This window comes from Anser anser (genome assembly GCF_964211835.1).
Source record: "Anser anser genome assembly, chromosome: 5".
Classification (NCBI taxonomy): Eukaryota; Metazoa; Chordata; class Aves; order Anseriformes; family Anatidae; genus Anser; species Anser anser.
In genome coordinates this window covers 10,804,814-10,824,285 of record NC_139725.1, presented here as the reverse complement: position 1 = coordinate 10,824,285, position 19,472 = coordinate 10,804,814, and the positions used below count along the sequence as shown (strand labels likewise).

At 36.5% G+C, this 19,472-nt stretch overlaps 1 protein-coding gene across 9 annotated transcripts in view; it reads left to right on the top strand.

Moving 5' to 3' along the window:
- Nucleotides 1-19,472, top strand: part of LUZP2 (leucine zipper protein 2) — a 344,690-nt gene that overhangs the window by 154,270 nt on the left and 170,948 nt on the right. For 6 of the 9 annotated variants that reach the window (XR_014584989.1, XR_014584990.1, XM_083838037.1 and 3 more), the window contains one exon: nt 11,799-12,093. The exons of the other annotated variants lie outside the window; for them this stretch is intronic. Coding sequence is in view for 4 of the 6 variants with exons in the window: in XM_083838037.1 (XP_083694163.1) it covers nt 11,799-12,093 (295 nt within the window). In the remaining 2 variants the exon portion in view is untranslated. The remainder of the gene's footprint in view (nt 1-11,798; nt 12,094-19,472) is intronic. 9 annotated transcript variants of the gene reach the window in all.

Sequence of the window (19,472 nt, the reverse complement as noted above, 5' to 3'; positions counted from 1 at the left end):
TCCTCTGAGGGATACTGAATCTTTTACTTGGCCTTTCTAGGCTTTTTATGATGTAAAAGAGCTGCTCCAATATAAGTTGACCCAGAGCTCATGAGGTGAAGGAAGACAGTTAAGAAATATAAGCATCGTATGTGTGTATCTATCTATATACTCACACACACATATATATACAGCAGCAATAGCAAATACTCTGCTTCACAGGCAATAAGGAAGCCAAAGACCTGAAATTGAGAACATGTTAACATTTCCCCTATTGAGTGCAGAAAAACAAGTACTTTAACAATCTCATCTCAGTTGAGGCTTTTGCATCTGAACAGAGACCTAGGGCTTAGCTTCTTTACTGTCAAATACAGGTGAGATGTTGCAGTATTATATCAATGCTAGGAAACGTGTTAAAAAGTTACTGCAGTCTAGAAGTGTTCCTTTCTGTGCAAGTATAACATATCACTGAGAAAATACAAAGAAAATCTATTGCAGCCTAAAAATAAAAGCTGTTCTGACCATGCAGTGTTCTGATAAGATAATGCGTATTGCACAGTTGCTCAGAGATGGTATGTTCTCTATGCTGTGGATATAACCTGTTCGGCAAAGGGAAGAAAACACCAAAACACTCTATCTCATTGTTTCATTCATAGATGAAGAGTTAATGCCAGGTGTGGAGTAGATATGTCCTAACGACACTGTTCTCAGTTCAGGCTGCTTAGATTCCAGTTGCTTCTCAGAAAATAAGCCTTAATTTTAAGGATGGTATTTCTCTGCTGTGCTAATAATAAGCACCCTATCAACTTATAAGTCTGTAAAGCATATTATCAGAAGATAAAGACGTTTTTCAGGGAATTGTGTGTTCCTTTATTCTTGGTCTTTTCTTGTACAATGTAGAATGCTTATTTAAAGTGTCCTCTAACACCCCCCCCCCCCCCCCAGCACTTCATGTTTCAGATCTTAATTGTTTATAGGGTTAGAAAAAAAAGTGCCTGCTAAGTACCTCAAAGTAAGGTGTACCAGGAGCACATCTCTGTACATACTTGAACCCAGGAAAGTGATAACTATAAAATCTGAGTGGGAAAAGACCTGAATGCAGGGAGAAGTGAGGATATCAAAATGCTTCAGTTATTTTATTATTTCACTCCCCTGGGGGGGGGGAGGGGTATAAGTTTTCTGTAACACTTGTGATTTAAAGACTGCAGTGCCAGTCAGTATGAACAACTCCAATGCTCTTTGAAATATAAAACTCAGAGGAGAATTGTAACATACAGTGATTCAATAACTTTCCTTTCTGATTTAATAAGCAGTTTAAGGAAACATTCACTAGCAGCCAAGTGTGAAACTTCTTGTGAATTCATATTAATAGTTCTACTCACTTAAAAGAAGTATATTCTTCTCTGAATTATGCCACAATTTAAAAAAAGGGGGTGGGTGGGGTACCAAGCCACTTTTTGCAAATGCGAGTTTGCATCTTGCAGGGTTTTGTACAGATTAAAATCTAGTGAAGAGATGTGAGAAATGAATATAATTTTTTTATACTTTATAGGTTTTGTGAAATGCCAAATAAATGACTTCAGTGTTCAGGGGACTGACTGGGACAAGACATCTAGTGTAAAACCCCAAAACAAGTGCCTCTCATCTCTATGAGAAAACATTTTTCTGTATAAAAACATGTTTTGTAGCTCAATTTTTCAATTTTAGTCATGTTCCCCCACTCCAAAAGAAAAAAAAAGTTGGACTGAATATGAAGAAGTTGAAGTTGTCATGTGAGTGCTAATTATGAACAGTATGAGCTGGACTGTATATATTCTTCAGAGTATAACTTAGTGACACATGATGATTTGTATTCTTATCAAAGTGAGGGATGAAAATGATCAGTGTGAGAAACTCCATTTAAAATTGCCCTTGAGTATAGTATGTGCTGTAATGTGAAGTTTTGCTTTTGATACTAGATTGATCACCATGTTCAAAAGGATGTTGGCACTCTACCGTAGTACTGGTGATTTACAGAAGTCTGGAGGTAGTGGACTGTCCTGGTCAGCAGCTGCCATCAGTTGCCTGATTTTTAACTGCCTTAGTAGAACGTGAAGTAATTTTTCAACAGCACATGTTAGAAGCTTAAAAATGATACGGTGCTATCAATATGCCATCTACTGGAAAGAGATTATGTTTTAATCTGCTCTAGCAGAAGACAGTTCTGTGTCTGGCAGTTAGCATTTCTTGGGAACATATGGTTAATGCATTGGTTGGACCCAAACATAGCAGGTTTTCAGGAGCAATTGTGTTAGAAAAAAAGCAGGGTCTAATATTCTGCTGTGTAAAATGCTTAGCTAAGGAAAAGCATCAGCTTCATGGGGCAGAAAGTTTTCCATTTTGAGTTTTTGTTACATAAGTTTATAGAGAAGCAGAGTATCGCTATTTAAAACCTTGGTGTTGAAATCACTGAGTGCAGTACTTGATGCAGAAGTGGACAGCAGCTTTTTCTTTGTCACGCAGTGAAGCTATTGTCTTTGCATCATGTCATGATTTTATAGTTTCAGAAGACCACAGCACGTCTTCAACACTAATTGTAAACAAATATGAATTGATGAGTTGAATGATGTTAACATGCATGTTGACTTTTCTTAATTTACTTTTCTTAATTTACAGTATTGTTAAAAAGGAATACACAGCTATGCTCTAAAGATTGTGTCATTTCTGATTTTCAGAGCTGTATGTAAATAACAGCTTGGCATAGTCTAAAACCACATGCGTGAACTAAATGTTAAATTACTGGAAGTTTGTATTCTTGAAATGGATGCTTTTCTATATTAATGATTACTTTTTAATCATATTTCAAGTTTCTTTGTAGTGCCAAAGAACTAACGAGATTAAGGTATATTTTTCCAGTTAACAGTGTGTTTAGATGGAAGGAGTAAAAATCACTGCTTTGAGGCCCACAAAATGTTAAAGGGACTAAATTTCTAAAGGTGAAATTAATTTGATACAAACTATCCTGAAGCTTGTGTTTGCTTATCCACTTTTCTATTTCCTTGGACCATTTGGTTTGGGTAGATGTAATGTGATGGTGGTGCATGTGTTACTTTTTTATACTATGCTGAAGACTACTTCTGCAGAAATAAGCCTGACTGCACCAAGTGCTCAGTAAATGCACATGGCATAAAAGAGGTTAAGGGTCTGATTTTTTGCCTGTCTGCTTTTGTGGTTGCAAATGCCTAAACCTTCGGGCTGGGTAAAAAACTATTTGTAGGAGGGAGTATCTGCATGAAGTTACTCGTTTGGGTCAGTAACTGGGATCTGCGGTAAAGATTATTTTGTCTAATGAGACTTGTCTTTTTTTAGCTAGAAGGGCCCTTTTCTGCACATTAATTAAACTCCACCATTGGAAGGCCAGATATTTAAATTCTTGATTGCCAACATTTTTTTTTTGGTCCAAATGACAAATAAGTGACTCTTTAGAAGATGCTTGATGTGAAATAACATTCCTTTTTATCTAGGACAGTAATGAAGACATGGACTCTTCTGTCCACACATGAAATCTGACAGATGCAAAGTACTGAAAAAATCTGGGGTAGAATTTTATAGTTGAGAACAGGCCCATAAACCCAACAAGATGCACTTTAATAGCAATTTTAATACTAATACAGCAGCACAAAAAATGGATGTACAAATAGCTACAAAAGTCAGATCCTGTATTATTTTAATGGCAGTGAAATGGCTGGTGCTATTTTTTTTCCTAATGGCTCAGTTCAATGACAGTCTGAAGAAACTGATGTTATAAAGCAATCTATAATTCAGTGGCTTCAGAAGAAACGCCACCTTTTTTTTACTTTGGGATAACAGCAGTGTATTCATTTCTGCTTGGTAGATGATGCTTAATGAAGGTATGGGTTTTGATCTGATGTACACCTATTGTTGGAAGTCGTGGAAATACCTTAAGTTCACTTACCTTATGAACTATGAGAACCTGGCTCAAATGCTAGCTTTTTCCCTGTAATGAGTTTTTGAGGTCAGCTATTTCCTTTACAGTGTTTGTTGGTTTTAGGAACTTATATTAAAGAACATGAAAACACAAATATCTTTAGCTTCTGTCAGATAAAGTTTTACGAAGAACTCAATCTGAGACTTGAAGATGAGTAAAGGGGAATGCCTTTGGCATTTTATTAGGGTGTGTCTGTATTTAAAATCCTTAAATCCTTGGTTTTTAGTTCTTCACCTTTCCCGACTTAAACACCCTTTGGACTACAGCCAGATGTTCAAAGTGACCTTTTCATTTAGACTTATATGAGAGTAGGGAGAACCCTACACCTTGCTAGATTACGAGGTGGAAGACTGAGACTTACTGCATGCTGATATCCTTGACTATAGTCGCTCCACTGTTATATGCCCAAGCAAATGAATAAAAGCAACTCTCCTCAGCGATCCCAGGCTGAGGTCCAGCAGTGTCTGTCCTTTTCCTCGTGACTCAAAGTGAACTGTGCATAATGATAATGTGTTGTAGACTGCTTTAGCAGAAAAGAATGTGGGTTTTTGCTGTAAGTTTCATGGATAACGAAGACTGTTTTAATATTGTGCTTTTTGTATTCTTCCCAAAATGCAGAGGTGTTGACTCTACAGTGTGTCTCCTGCTCAGAATTCCTTTCACTCTTACTTCAGCCATCTAAATTTTCTAGACTGCAAAAGTGTTTTGCTTTTTATCAACCTTGGATGATTATGCATGTTGGGTTAACTGTTTGAAAGTACTTCAGTTGCAGAAGTGGCATTCAGTATATGACTCTCAACCTTTCTATACATGGAGAAAGCATGTGGACTGTGTTTAAAAGTAATGGGACACATTTACCTGTGGTATAACGCCATTATTTTAAGGAATGCACTTAGCTCGTTATCTTTCTATTGATGTATAAATGAGGACCTAATATGGCAAACTGCTTGGTTTCACTACTTGGTGAAACAAGACCTTTTCCTTCTTCTAGGAGAGGTTTTGAACTTCCGTGGTATTAAAAACAAAAACAAAACAAAAAGAAAAAGGAAAAAGAAAAACTTGAAATCAGTAATTAAAAGCTAAACCAGGCTGCAGTATAATGCAGGCATTTTCAAGGTAGTTTTTAAACGACGTAGTTTGGTTACATCTATCTTTAATAAAAAAGCAAGCCAGAATCTGCTGTAGGTGGACTTTCTGGCATCAGAATGAAATTGCTTAAGGCTAGTTTGGGAATACCTGTACTTTCACTACAGTTTACTATGTAGATGCATGTAAGCTTAATGCTTGCCTTATGTAGTATACACCAGAGCAACCACACATTTATTCTATGTGTTAGTCTCCTATTTGGGGTGGGGGAGTAGTAGATTCTTGTCAAAAGGTTTAAATTTTGTGGGATTTTCTGCTATGATCGTGAGGCTAGTTTCTGGTTAAGAACGATGACCTTGGAATTGGTATGCTTTAAATGTTTTATTCCAGACAATAAGATTACATAGCAAAATGCTCCACAAATTTAAGCCTGCCAACCTAAACTAAAAATCCAGAAATGAAGTCTTTCTCAGTTTGGCCAGAAATACTACAAAATAAATTTTGTGAAAGTTTGTTTCTAATAGATGAATTTGAAAGGGAAAAGAGGGAAAACAAGTAAGGGGAGTAGAAGAAAAGACTCTGCTTTAGAGAGAGAGGAAAAAAAAAAGGTAGCTTTTGGGAAAGACTTACTGTAGATTTTATCTACAGTTAAAATTTTCTTGAAGTTCCATGTAATATCAGGTAAATCTCGAGGATCTCTAGAATTCAGTCGTAAAGATGTAATAGAATGTTTGGACTTCTGATAGTTATGTGATGTATAAATAAGTATATTTCAGCTCAGGTGGCTTGCAGTGGAACTACTTTTGACATTTTAAATGTATTCTTTGTGTTCAGAGAAATTATAATGCTGACGCTTTCCTATTTGTTTCTCATTTATTAATTCAGACAGGGATGAATATAAGGATACCAAACTAAATTTGAAATCCCTCTTTTGGTAAGAATGCGGGTTTGATATTGCTTCTATATTTAACAGAAACCTGTTCCCAGACAGTAATACTTGCGATGTACCAATCTGTAGACAAATAGGTCTCATTTATGCAACTTGTCAGAAAACATTTTCTCCTCATTGTCGAGTTTTGCACAATGGGTGTACAAGCTGTCTTGCAAGGGTCAGATCTGTAAATGTTCTCTGTATAGAAGACAAATAATGTATCTGTCAGAAAGAATGAAGACACTTCATACTATCCTTCAATCTTAATATTGTTCAAAGGTTTAAGAGGCATATTGTTATATATTGTTATATTTTGCAATTTCAAACATTTCAGAGTGGCAAGTACTTTTTAGAAATTTTAAAATTTGGCATTGCATTTAATAGCAATTTGTGATACTCTATTTTTTTTATTTACCTTTGCTTCTTGTGCTCTTACTTACCCACCTTCTTCCTTTACATCAATTCCCTCCCACGTTTAATAATCTTTATTTTTAATGTGTACTATCTTAGAGGGAACACTAAAAAAAAACATTGCTGATTGCTCTGCTATGTTTGCTGAAAAAAGCTATTTCGGTGAATCACGAGAGAAATCAATGGATACGGGTTTGGAGCTGAAGAAATAAGTCTGTGGAATTTCTCAGTGTTTTATTTGCTAATATTGATTGATTGCTTCTATGGAAAGTAGTACAGTGTAATGTCAAAATTGTGATGTGTTTTGTCTCCACGTGCTATCGTAAGAAGATAAGGCTACTATGCTGCCGGCTGGTCTATTTTACCAAAATTAGTAATTTTCCTAGGCATTTACATACTTTTATTGCTGTTTATTATGAATGCTCATGTTTTGCCAATTTATGTTCCCAACTTCCTTGTGGGGTATAGATAGGCTTGTTCCTCATTTGCAGAGTAGGACAGTGGAAGGTGGTTAGAAGACAGATTTACTCAGTTTTAGAGAAGTTGCAGCATTTAGGAAACTTCAGAACAGACACCTTTCACATTTACTTGAACATAGAGCTGCAGCAGAACCTTACTCTGTGCAAACTTCTCCCTGGCTACCACACTTCTAGCAAACATTGTGCTGTCTCTGGCTTAGCTAATATCTTCTCACCTACAGAGCATCAAAATACCTTTTAATTAAGGAGAGGGATTTATCATACATTACAGTCTTTGTAATCTTTGTATAACCCTTTAACATTTTTGCAGTAGCCATTAGGGATCTTTGAAAAACTTGGTTCAATAGTGTAAGAGGCCAGGAGAGAGACAAGTTGCCTAGTATTATATGGGGTAAACAATGTCCTTGTTTGCTGGTACCACATGTGTGGATTCACAATACCTGATAGTTCTTTTCAAGGGCTTCTGTGACTTTGTTGATGTGAGTGACGACAGAAGGAAGTAATGAGACGATCTCAGAACTGGTGAACAGGAGGATCTAGAGTGATGGTAACCACAGTAATATACTGTGACCATGTTACTAAGCACCTTATGCTAAGACTTTTTTCCAATCCTCATCACATTTGAATGATTTTGCATTCATGCTTGTTTCAGACTAGCCTGTGGCAGCAAGCTAGTGGAAAAAAAAAAAAAGTGAGATTTTACTGAAATGTAGATGAGGAAAAAAAAGAAAGTGTGAAAATCAAATTGGCATGACGCTGACAAGCAGATGTGCTCTGGGTGACGTTAGATTGGTTGTTGAGGAAGATTCTTCCTACTGATGCAGCATAATATGTGCTCAGTGTGCAAAGAGAATGTCTCTCTTGAAAATGGAGAAATAAAATCAATTCTACTAGTACCTCACTTAGAGCTTTTTTTCTATACAGAAATATTTTTCAGGATGGGGTGAACCTCAGCCAGGGTGCAAATCAAACACTGAATTGCTAAACCTTTGAGCTGTTTTGCTGAAACTGATCGGTTCATGATTAATTCTCATTTTCTGTGCCAAAATACCCACCATATCCATTGTATTGTTAGTACTTATTAGTGACTGGCTGAGCCCATCAGCCACGCTGTAGGTCTACCCCTCTATTCTGCAGAGTCCACGAGTTCCTGGCATGCTCTCCATGGAAGGTATGCACTGTGGCTTTTTTGTTGGTTTTGTTTTCTTCTTTCCACGTATATGAAGGCAGCCAAGTTTTGCCAAGGGACCAGACATTTTAGAAAGACTTAATACCTATAATCTGCAGTGGATTTTCTTTAAATGTGTGGAATGAGTCTAATCTTGATGCCTTTTGAACTTCAAAAGGGGGACAGCATATTGGCTGCACTAACCTTTTGAAAATCTGAACATAAATGAGAGAGCTATGTACTTTGAAAATTAGACTGTTATTTCGCTGTTGAGGTGTATAGGGGATACCAAATGGTCATGAGGTTTAGAAAGCCATCCTAACCCGTTGCAGAAAGCCTAGCCTTGCAGCTTTCTTTGTTTCACTGGGAGTTGAGGAATAAGGTTATTTGGCTTAATGCAGAGGTTAAGGCTCGGGAAATGATGCTGTAACCATGGTGCCTAGATGACAATAGAGGAAGGGGGCTCTCAGAACCCATGGTATCCTTGCTGCTTTCCTTGGGTTTTCTTCATTTAGTGTCTCTAACTTTGCAGTCAATACAGCCTGTACTGTTTAATTTAGTGAAAAAAACAGCCTGAGATACTGCTTTCTGTGAAATCTCTGCATTCATACTTGAATGATGTATGAAAAAAATACACTCAAGTGCATAGAGAGTGAAAAGAGAATTCTCTGCAGTTGCTTTTTCATTTACTTGCAAAACAACTGTCTGCTGTTCAGTACGCACAGATGTGTTCTGTTTGGCTAAGAAAAACTTATGAAAGCAGACATCTAATTTAATATCTTTCTTTAACTCGTGCCTTTCTCTTTGTCCCTGTTTCAGTCACCCTAGTTCCTTCTCTAATTTCTACCCAGCTGGAGCCCTTTTTGCTCAAGGGAAGAGTGCTATCGGTTCCTGGAAGGGGAAAGAAATGTCTGTTTTTCTAAGTCCATTTGAAGAACTGATTAATATTTCTTGAAAACAGACTTTGCTATTTAGTTTTTACAGCAATTTAATTCTATCTGTTTAAAGTGATAATATATGGTATTGCACATTTCATATGTGCCGAAGACTGACAACATTTAAATAGCTTTTGAAATAGCTAGGAAGAAATACAAGATGATGTGTACGCTAGAAAGAAGTGCTTAAGGAACACGGGATTCTTTTGTCAGAGATGAATCCCACAGGACTGGTTTATAAAATATTATCTGAAAGACTTAGATTGTCTGCATCAAATAGATGATGTACAGAAACTGATACTGCAGTTGGGATTAAATATAATTTCAATACGTTCACCCTTTACTGTAAGGGCATCGTATGTTTCTTTTGCTGCTTAAACTTGATTATATCACATGTTAAAGCAGTGCCTTTATATGTTATAGAAAGTCTTTCCCAGTAATATTTAGTTAATACAGAAACATGATTTTTTTTTTTTTTGGCTGGATTAAACCTGTGGAACAGTGTTGTGTTGATGAGAGTGGTTCCTACCTGAGGAAGGTGAAGAAATCTTGAAGCAGGATGAAATAATTTCCATCTGCCTTAAATGTCTCCAAGTTCTAGGGAATTAAAGGATCCTTAAAGTAGTTTGAGCTATTCCTGTAGAAGAATATTCAAACCAGTACCGAGACCTTTGTTATTTTGAATACTTGCAAAAGACCAATTTGGAGAAACAAGGAGATAAGTTTTCAGCAATTTAATTTGTAACTAAGCTGGAAACAAGTATACTTAGCCAAGCAATCTCTCAACCACATAACTTGCAGGGAAGTTGCCAGGAAGTTTCACTATAGCAGGTCAGAAGTGAGAAATCACCATAGCTGTCGTAGGACCTAACAGGATAAAGATACAATATCAAAGGGGTTGGTAGTGGGAAAATTGTTTTTAATGTCTGTCAGAAGGAAGTAGATACAAAGCAATATTAAGTGATGAATGACTGAGCTGGAGTATTGATATGATTCTGGAGACCACCTTTTTACCAAAGGCCAGCTACATCAAGCTTCTGTTCATTCTATAATACAGAAATGAAGAATGTTACATACATAAGATGTGCATAAAACTCTGAGAAACTTTGGAGTGTGGAGGAAAGGAGACTTGTTCTGCTCTGCTTGTTACTGCTCGTGACTTAAATTCTGGTATTGGTCTAGGTTTAATTCTTTAAAGCTTAACAAGTTCTAGAAAAATGCTCCAAATACCCATTTAGAAAAATGCTTCAAACTTGATAAATGACATACACCAAATATTCACTTCAGGATGTATCTTTCACTTGTCAACAGATAACGCTAAGAATCTTCTTAGCTATCGTTACTTAACACGTGTTAATGAAGATGAAGAGAATTCTTACCTGTTCCTTCTTAATTTGATGAAAAAGAGCAGCAGTGGGAAAATTCCCTCATTTGAAGTAGATGCAAAGTGGTTACTAAAGTGGTCATAGTGGTTACTGACAAAAATAAACTAGAGATTGCGCAATTTGATACAGTTCCACCAGTGTGTTTTTCAAATGTAAAAAGATCTTTTGCTTCAGGAAAAATACATAAATATGTATAGCATATGTGCCTGTGTGTAAAGGTTTGCTAGTTGTAGACACATAATGAAGTATGAAAAATTGATCTTTGGCCATCTTTTCTCAGTGGCTTGAATTAGATATGTGTGTTTCTACGCGTATACAGTTAAATGTTTCAAAATAGCTGAATCTTTTTTTCTTTTTCCTTTTCTTTTTTAATGAAAAAACAGCTAAGGCGTCAAATCTGGGTACATCTTTTGCAATCAAAAGCATCAAATGATTTCTACAAATAATATTAGATTTTATTTTTTTTTGATATTCTGCCACTTCCTTCAAATGCAGAAAGTTATACTGGAGGCAAGCATGGTTTCTAGCAAATACCATAATAATTCAAGATTAATGTAACTTCTTCTATTGCAGTGTTTCAGTTGAACAGTTTTACACTTAGTGTAAAAAAATATTTTGTTGAAATGCAGGGAATTTACAGATCTTTATGTTGATAATGACATTGGTTGTTGCCATAATGGAATTGGCGTAGCACTCCTGAAAAAGTAATGTGAGAAATTGCAGTTGCTTTAAATGCTTCCTACGCAATATGTTTTCTGTGTCTTTTTTTTTGCTATGTTGGGTTATCACTGTAATCTCCTGTTGCATCTTGACACTTCCTGAAGGCTTTTCCAAACCACTCCCATGATGCATGTGGAACACTAGGTGCTTTTGCATGCTCTTGTCTCAACTGGTCTTGAAGCTTTCAAAATGTTTGCACGCTACAAAACTCTAGAGAAAGATCTGAGCCCTTTTGGGCCTCTTTTTTTTTTTTTAAATAAACCAAGTGCATTTTATATAGCCCCTAAACGTATGCTAAAAATGTGCATTCCAATTTTACAAGCCTAGATTGAATTAATAGGTGAGATGAGCAGAATCCTGCATCTCTTTTTGAGTAATAATAAAAAGAACTGATGCAATAGATTAAATAAAATAATATATAAAATAAATAAATAAAAAGCACCGTGATACTTGTGGTATGCTACAATTAAAAATAAATAAATAAAATGTTTATAATAGAATAGTTCAATTGGAAGGGACCTTCAAAAATCATCTAGTCTAACTGCCTGACAACTTAAAGGCTAATAAGAAGTTCAAGCATATTACTGAGGGCATTATTCAAATGCCTCCTGAACACTGACAGGCTTGGGGTACCAGATGCCTCCCTAGGAAGCCTGTTCCATTATGTTGCAGTGTTCGACCATCCTCATGGTAATTTTTTTTTTCCAAATGTCCAGTCTGAACCTCCCTGATGATGCAGCTTTGTGCCATTCCACACATCCTGTCACCAGCTGCCAGACTGAAGAGACTGGCACCTCCTTGTCTGCTTCCCCTCCTCAGGGAGTTTCACAGAGCAGTGAGGTCACCTCTCAGCCTCTTTTTCTCCAGACAGGGCAACGCAAGCCTCATCAGCCTCTCATCACAGGATACGCTTACCAGCATATCAGCTTTGTTTGCCCTCCTCTGGACATTTTCCAGATCCTTAACATCCTTTTTGTGTTGTGGAGCCCAGAACTATACACCATATTCAAGGTGAGGCTGCATAATGACCTCCTGTGATTAGCATGTGTATATTTATGCTGGTGTACAATGGCTGAGGATTTAACACTGTCTTTGGATGTTATAATGGTTGTTTTCTGCTTCCAGTAGTTCAGCCTTTTGACCTATGTTACAGTACACTGTTCTTAAAAGGAGGGGGGAAAAAAAAAAAGGAAGTTTACAGTCAGTCAGTGATTTAGGATATACACTTACAGAAACCACTGGGATTAGAAGCTGTTGATCTATAGACTTTTATCAAACAACAGTAATACTAACTTCTGCAAGACAGATGACTGGAGCCAAGAACACTTTATTCTTTCACCATTATTACTGTGCCTTGCAGCATCACTTGGTATTAAAGTAACTCTGAATGAAGTGTTCTGTGTTAAGGTTCTAATTTTTGTGAGGAGGAGAAAAGTGGGAAGACTTCCTTCTATTTCCTTTTATTTTTTTTTTCTTCAAAAACATTATGGAAACTAGAGTATAAATCTTGGTTTAAGTAGAAAATGGATTAAATCCTGTGTTTATTAGAAAACAACAAAAAAAGTTTTTTTTTGACATCATTAGGATCACTGCTAGTTAATTTTAGTTTTTCAGCTTGCCACTAGTCCAAGGATCATGCTAGTAAGTTCATGTAAATATCTGCTTGAAAGACTTGAAAGATGCAGATTTACACTGCAGCTCAATTTGGAGTATGGGAAAAAAAAGAAGAATGGAATAAAAACAAATGAATTTGTGGGTTTGGTACAGTTCTAGCTAGTAGAATTGATGGAAATTCTCTCTGGTTAAACTGTAATGAAGAATAGTAGTTGCTGTGACCAATGTATATTGAGTAGAGGACTGTTGTGGAATTGTAGTCAGTCATCTTCCACGTACTGAAACACAGGACAATAGGAGAGAAGTCTTTCACTATAATATAGAAGAATATATATGTGATACATCAAAATGCAGTCATTTAAAGATGAATATTAAATGAAAATATCTTCAGAAAAGGAAGTGATGACTTAGTTTCTGTTTGGTTAGAGATGAAAGCTTGATCAGTTAATGTTTTTTAGTGAATGTTATCTCCCTCTACAATGTCTCCTTTAGGTTACAGAAAGATATTGTAATTAGTTTCTGTATACAAGAAAGCTCTTACTTTTGCAAGTTAATATGTTGCTTTGAAAAAGAGCAGTTAGAATTAAAAAATAAAAAATAAAAAAATCTGCCTCACCTTTAATATTTGCCTAATGATTGCTTAGACACTGTGAAACTTCAGGCCGTGTAAACAAAACCATTGTATTCGCAACTATAGACTTGTTCCCATGTGATACTTCACTGAAAGACATTTCAGATCAAATAAACTTTCAGACATAAATGAATCAATTCATAGACCCTCACACTGCATGAGTACTTTGCCTACTTCTGGTTTGAATTACTATCTTTGTGATTCTGAGTAAAAGGTTTCTTATATACAAAACAAAACAACAACAAAAAAACATTTAAAGCACTTATAGTACTACTATTACAGCGTATGTAAGGCTGCATTTTTTTAATACCTGGTTTCAAACTAGGAGTGGAATGAACGAACTGTCTGGAAGTTTCTCTGCAGCAAGAAATAGAAAACAATTTGTGAGTGCCTCTGTCACAATGATGGAGGAACATGGCCTACTAAAATATGTTAGCTTTAAAAAGATCCCGATGGTTTTCCAAGCTTCATGTGTCAAGGTTATAGTTCTCCATGGGTCAAGGTCATAGAAATTTGCCTTGTTCAAGTGACATGTAACCCTGAGAATATTAATTGTCTTGGCAGGATTCTAACAGAGTAAAACTAGTGACAGGCCGTAGCTTTAAATCAATTATTTGATCATCTTCAGTAATAGCTAGAAAAAAATGCCCATTTAACAGCTTTGGAGTCATTGTGCCATCTACTGAGCTGTGGCTCTTAAAATAATATAATGTTCCCAGTGAAATCCTTATAGCCTTGATGTGAGGAAAGAAGATAAATTGGTACCCAGTATAGCAAAGACAGAATGAAGGCAGCACTGGAAGACTTTGGATGGAGAATTCTTTTCTTACAGGGGAGATGGTTCCAAAGTAGTTTTCAGACTGGCCTTTGATACTTAATTCTATTTTCTCCAACTAGAAAATCTCACTGGGATAATGCTTCTAGTGTGAAGGACAGTTGGTTTTTTAACTCTTGTTTTCAACTATTCCCTGCTAGAAGAACCTAAGTGTGATTTTTTACTTATTTACTTTGTGATTTAGATCCTTGAAATTCTGACCTATATTGAATTTCTGACCTACATTTATTTCTGTTTTAAACCTTTTTCCCCTTACACATATCTGATTTACCACTACCTTTAGTAAGCAGCCAAGCACAGTAAAGATGGAATGCATAGTACATGGATCATTTTCCATTTTTGTTCAAAAGTTTCTTATTTTTACAGCATACTGACATTTACTGTGCTGGTCTTGATACAGAGAATTGGGAGACAGTGTGAGAATTTTTTTTCTTGTTTACTTGATTTTGGGACTATGAGGAGACGAGGCAGATTCCTGATGCAGATCGGAATGGCTGTCATTTGTGTTATGGGAGTAATCTTTTTGACTTTGCCCACTTCCCTTTTTATTTTTGACGTGTGGTATCCACATGTATGGATACTGTGCTTCAATTATTTTATAACTTTAGATTTGAACTAAAAGTACAGAAATGAACCTCGTGTTCTCACTGTCCCAACGTCATGGTATCCTGTTGCCAAATGTACGACAGCTCTCATGTATATTAAGCAGTCTAACTTAATTTTCCTTTATGTTTCTGAGTCATCTCATTCCATGAGATATGAGGCATTCTGCTTTTGAGTCTGTCGTTTTATTTATTTATTTATTTATTTATTGAGTGATATCTATCATAATCTGAAATATTTGTCCCTAATGAATAGTGAATGAATGCTGTATGTAATATTGTAAAAAGCCTACCAAATATACAGCATCCTAGATACATCCAGAACAGTTTTGGTTTGTTTGTCATTTTAAGCCTCTCTTTGCCCTAAAAATTGTTTTGCTTTTCTTAATATCCGCTACTGAGAGTTGTTCACGAGATATTGTTAGATCCCTGCATAACACGAAAAGTGAAACCAATAATTGAGACAATGTTTACTTGATCGGTACTAATTTGATGAGTACTGGGACAATGTGCCTTCTAATCTGCAAAAATTAAGAATACAAGCATCACATAGGCTGTACTTGAATTTATCTGAGAATTCAACAGGGAATTCAAAAGAATAAAGTGAGTATCTGTAAGTAATTGGACATTGTGCAGTGACAGGAAGAGCTGTCTATCATAGCTGAAGGATGGCTCTGTTGAAAACAGGATCTGGTTATTCTAACACTTAAGTTGTGGCTGGATCTGTGCCACCAAGAAAAGAAGAAAACAATACTCTCCATTTAAGACCCTCTCTTTGAGGTCACTGACTACACTGCAATGTGAGAATCTCTGTAGTCCATTCCAATACATAAAGAAGAAATGCAGTACTGTGTTTCAGAGTGGAACTGGCTCAGATCATCAGCTGGCATCTGCAACTTTATTCCTGCTATGGATCTGGCCATGCACCAAATGGAGACATCTTTTAATTGTAAGCATTGTATCTTTGCCAATTCAATGAGCACTTTCTGCATTTTTATCCAAATCGGTATTTAAGACGTGATTCTTATGCTGAGCTGTTAAAGAACAGTCCCTGCTTAACACAGAACATGAAAAACGATGTTAGATCACGTCTCGTTTCCAAAATGAAACTAGCCTCTTTGAGGAAACTGCAGCATATAAAACATGGCTCCCTCCAGACTCTTCGTGTGGTAATATGTTGCAGCCTTCGTGAAGTTCTCTACCCTTTCAGACTGTATTCACTTTGTGTGGTACTGTGCAGTCTAATGCTTGCCTGCATTCTTACTCACCTGCACAGTTCCTTTCTAGATGCTCCTTATTTGCTCTGTACCAAGCAAATGGGAATGGACAAGACAAAACCATACGTTTATGTGGGGTATAATGGTGTCTAATACATCTCTCTCCCATCACTGGCTGTCTTTCACTAATAGAGGAAATCAGAGCTTGTTAAGAGTAGATTCTTAGTTGAAGTGAACTGTAGTAACTGAGTCTACTTTTGTGGATGGTGCTTTCCTTTTCCTTCTACCTGCTTTAACTGAGAAGCTTAAATATTCACTAAAACTGGAAATAAGATTAGGCTGTCAGAAATATTCCTGATAAGCGCTAGGCGGTACTGTTATGTGTTTCAAGTGTATGGATCTTGGAAAGGTATGAGGTAGAAGTGTGTTATAAAATTACCTTATATTCAGGGAACTGAGTTGAAAATGCCTGCTTCAGCTTTCATTATGGGATGAAAGGAACAGGGATAGAAAATCAGTTCAAATTGAAGAAAGAGAAATAGAGGTCTGGTAATGGAGTGAGAGAGATGGAGCTTGAAATCCGATTTCTTTCCCTCGGTGCTCTGATACTCAGCGATGTCACGTATAAAATACTAGTGTCAGGAAAGATTCACGTGGTTTCACCAAATGACTAGCATATGCTGGACACACCACAGTGAGAGTGCGCTAATAAATGCTTTCTATGTGAATGCAAGACTATGGATTTTAATTCCTTCACGAGCTGAAGCATGAATTGTTGAAGAACTTGCTAAATGAAGCACAACTGAAACAATGGGGCTGCAAGGGAATATGTCCTTTTGCTCTCCTGTGGTTTCAGCGTGATGGTTTATGCAGCTCTGAAGGGAGGCGGCGTGTCTGAGGCCTGTGTTTGGAGAGTCTGACAGGTGGAGGTGAAAGATTTGTTCAGCTGTTGCCTGGAGAAGGAATTGCTGCTGAAAACCTAACTTGCAGAAATACAGCTGTCATCATGCAGTGGAATTATTTCCAACAGGTAACAAAGTGCACTTCTGGAGGAACTGATAAGTAAGGAAGGATGAAGAGGAATGTTGCTTGACAGAAACAGATCTGGAAACAAGGGACTTGTAAAAGACTGAGCTATAGCACTGGAGTTTCCTTTGAGGCTGACCATAAAATTTATAGCAAGAGTTACAGAAGTAAGACAGAGAACGAAATTAAACATGCAATCACATGCATGCATTTCTCTAATTTAAACAACGACTTGTTATGAAAGCCTTGCCATTTTCAAGTAAAATGGCTGAAGAGACAGTTTTGCCATTTTTTGTACTTTACTAGGTCAGAAATGTCTTTGCTTAGTCTTTGCTATTGAACTTTGTCTGGATGGATTTCAGCATAGCATCAGGGTCATGCAACTGTAACCAAGGGAATTGCATCTCATGCACATATACTTGTTTTACTGTGTACAGCGGTTTGGCAGATAGTCTCAAGTTTTTCTGCACCAGAATCCCTGTTATTCTTGTGACATCTTTCCTCCAAGGAATCACATCTTTCCTCCAAAGAATCTTATGGCAAGAGGACAAGAGAGAGGCTTTAAATGAGCAGAATGTGCAATAGGAAGGATAGACTTTATCTTAAAAATGATGAGGGACATATGCTGATGAAGACATATCTCTTTTTTTCTCCTCCCCTCTTGAACTATTCCACTGGCATGAGGAAACAAGCTTTCTAAATGTATTTTGGTAAATGTTGACAGAAGAATCTGAACAGTTTCAATAGGGCTGTGCTTTGACAACAATGAGTAGAAAATATAGGACTTCTAGAGAGCGAGGCATCAAAAGTTATACTGTTCAGAAGCGGCGAACTTTCTTCAGGAGAGGAAGAAAAAAAAAAAGCCACAACTATGTCCTTGTCTTCTGAGAGAAAAACAGCGGGGAAATAGGATTTGCGGAAATGAACTGGGGAGCAGGGAAATGCTGTGTTTTAAATGGGCTTTGAATCAAAGCTACACTAAATAACATTTTGGTGGCAGTTGTTACTCTGTGATACTTTCAACAGTTGGCAGTAAGGTTCAAATGGATGAAACATTAAAATGAATAGGTCATTTACTTTCCTAAATGTGTTCCATGTGCATTTGTCTGCCTACCATGTTTCTCAGTATTATGTCTATGGCCAAGACAAAACCCACTCCAACTGCAGTCACACCCCCACTCCAAATCCAGCTCAATCAGAATCCTGCTGAAAAAACAAGAAGGAAGTTGTTGCGCTTGAATTACTTCATCATGAAAACCTGTGTTATAACTGACAGACTTAGTTTTACCATGAATGCAGTCTATCTCAGCATTTGCAGTTCTCGAGTCAGTATTTGTAGGAGAGAGTTGTAGGGAAAAGGGTACAGCTGAGCTGGTGTCTTTCAGGTACTGATAACCTAATTGGAAATACTTCCAAGCAAAACTGTTGCTCTATTTTTATAATGCCTTGACTTGGCTCAACTGAAATAACGTAAAGTGTTGTTGTTGATGTTAACAGCAGTGCAATCAGCTACCTGGTGCTTTTCAAGGACCTTCCAGTTGAAGAGCAGAGCACATTGAAGTTAATGCTTGAATTAGATAAAGGAAATAATTGCAGACACTGGAAGCAAGCTGTGGTGTTCAACCGATAAAAGTTTAAATGCTTATTCTGGGGGAAGGCGGAGGGGGAATTTTAATATTGTTAATATAGAAATCTTACACTACTAAGAACTTGTTATTTTGTGCATAGAAAATGTAACATGAATATAACTTTTAACTATTCCTTTAAAAACAACATCCTTCAAGGGCGGATTTCATTTGAGTGCCAAAGGGGAATTGTAGGAGAGAATTGAAATAAGTTTTTGAATTACCCTTTTTCTTCCCAAAGATTGTTAGTAGGCTTATGATGGAAATGATGTGGTTCTTATTGGAATATGCTGCTTAGCTTATCTTTGTTTTTCTTTCATTTTATATAGACATGGCTGTGCAATATTTGAAGCTTTGGTTTGGAACTTATGTTGCAGGATTATGTTTAACTCTGAATAACCAGAGTTTTGTATAATGAAAAACTGGTTAGGTGTTGCAGGTTTTGATAATCTGATTCCACTGACATAGATGGTAATGAAACAGCATCTATTTTATGTTTCAAAACAAAATGCTTTTTTTTCTTTCTGCCTTAAGGATTTTTTTATCTCCTGAGATATTTATTTTTGGAACTTCAGTAGGAAGATGAGGCATAAAAGCATACAGTGACTTAAAGCCTGTTGTAAGAACTAGAAAGGGCCAGAACCTGCCTCTTCTAATCAATCACAAATGTTTGATTTTTCACTAATTAATTGCTGGAGCTTCCAGTTCAAATTATTGAATGGAAATAATTTAATATGTCGTCTTAAAATACTAATGCACCAAATATTTTATTAGAAACCCAGTTTCTGATAAAATTTGTTATTAGTTAATGCATTCTTTAATGGAAAAAATAGTGTTAAA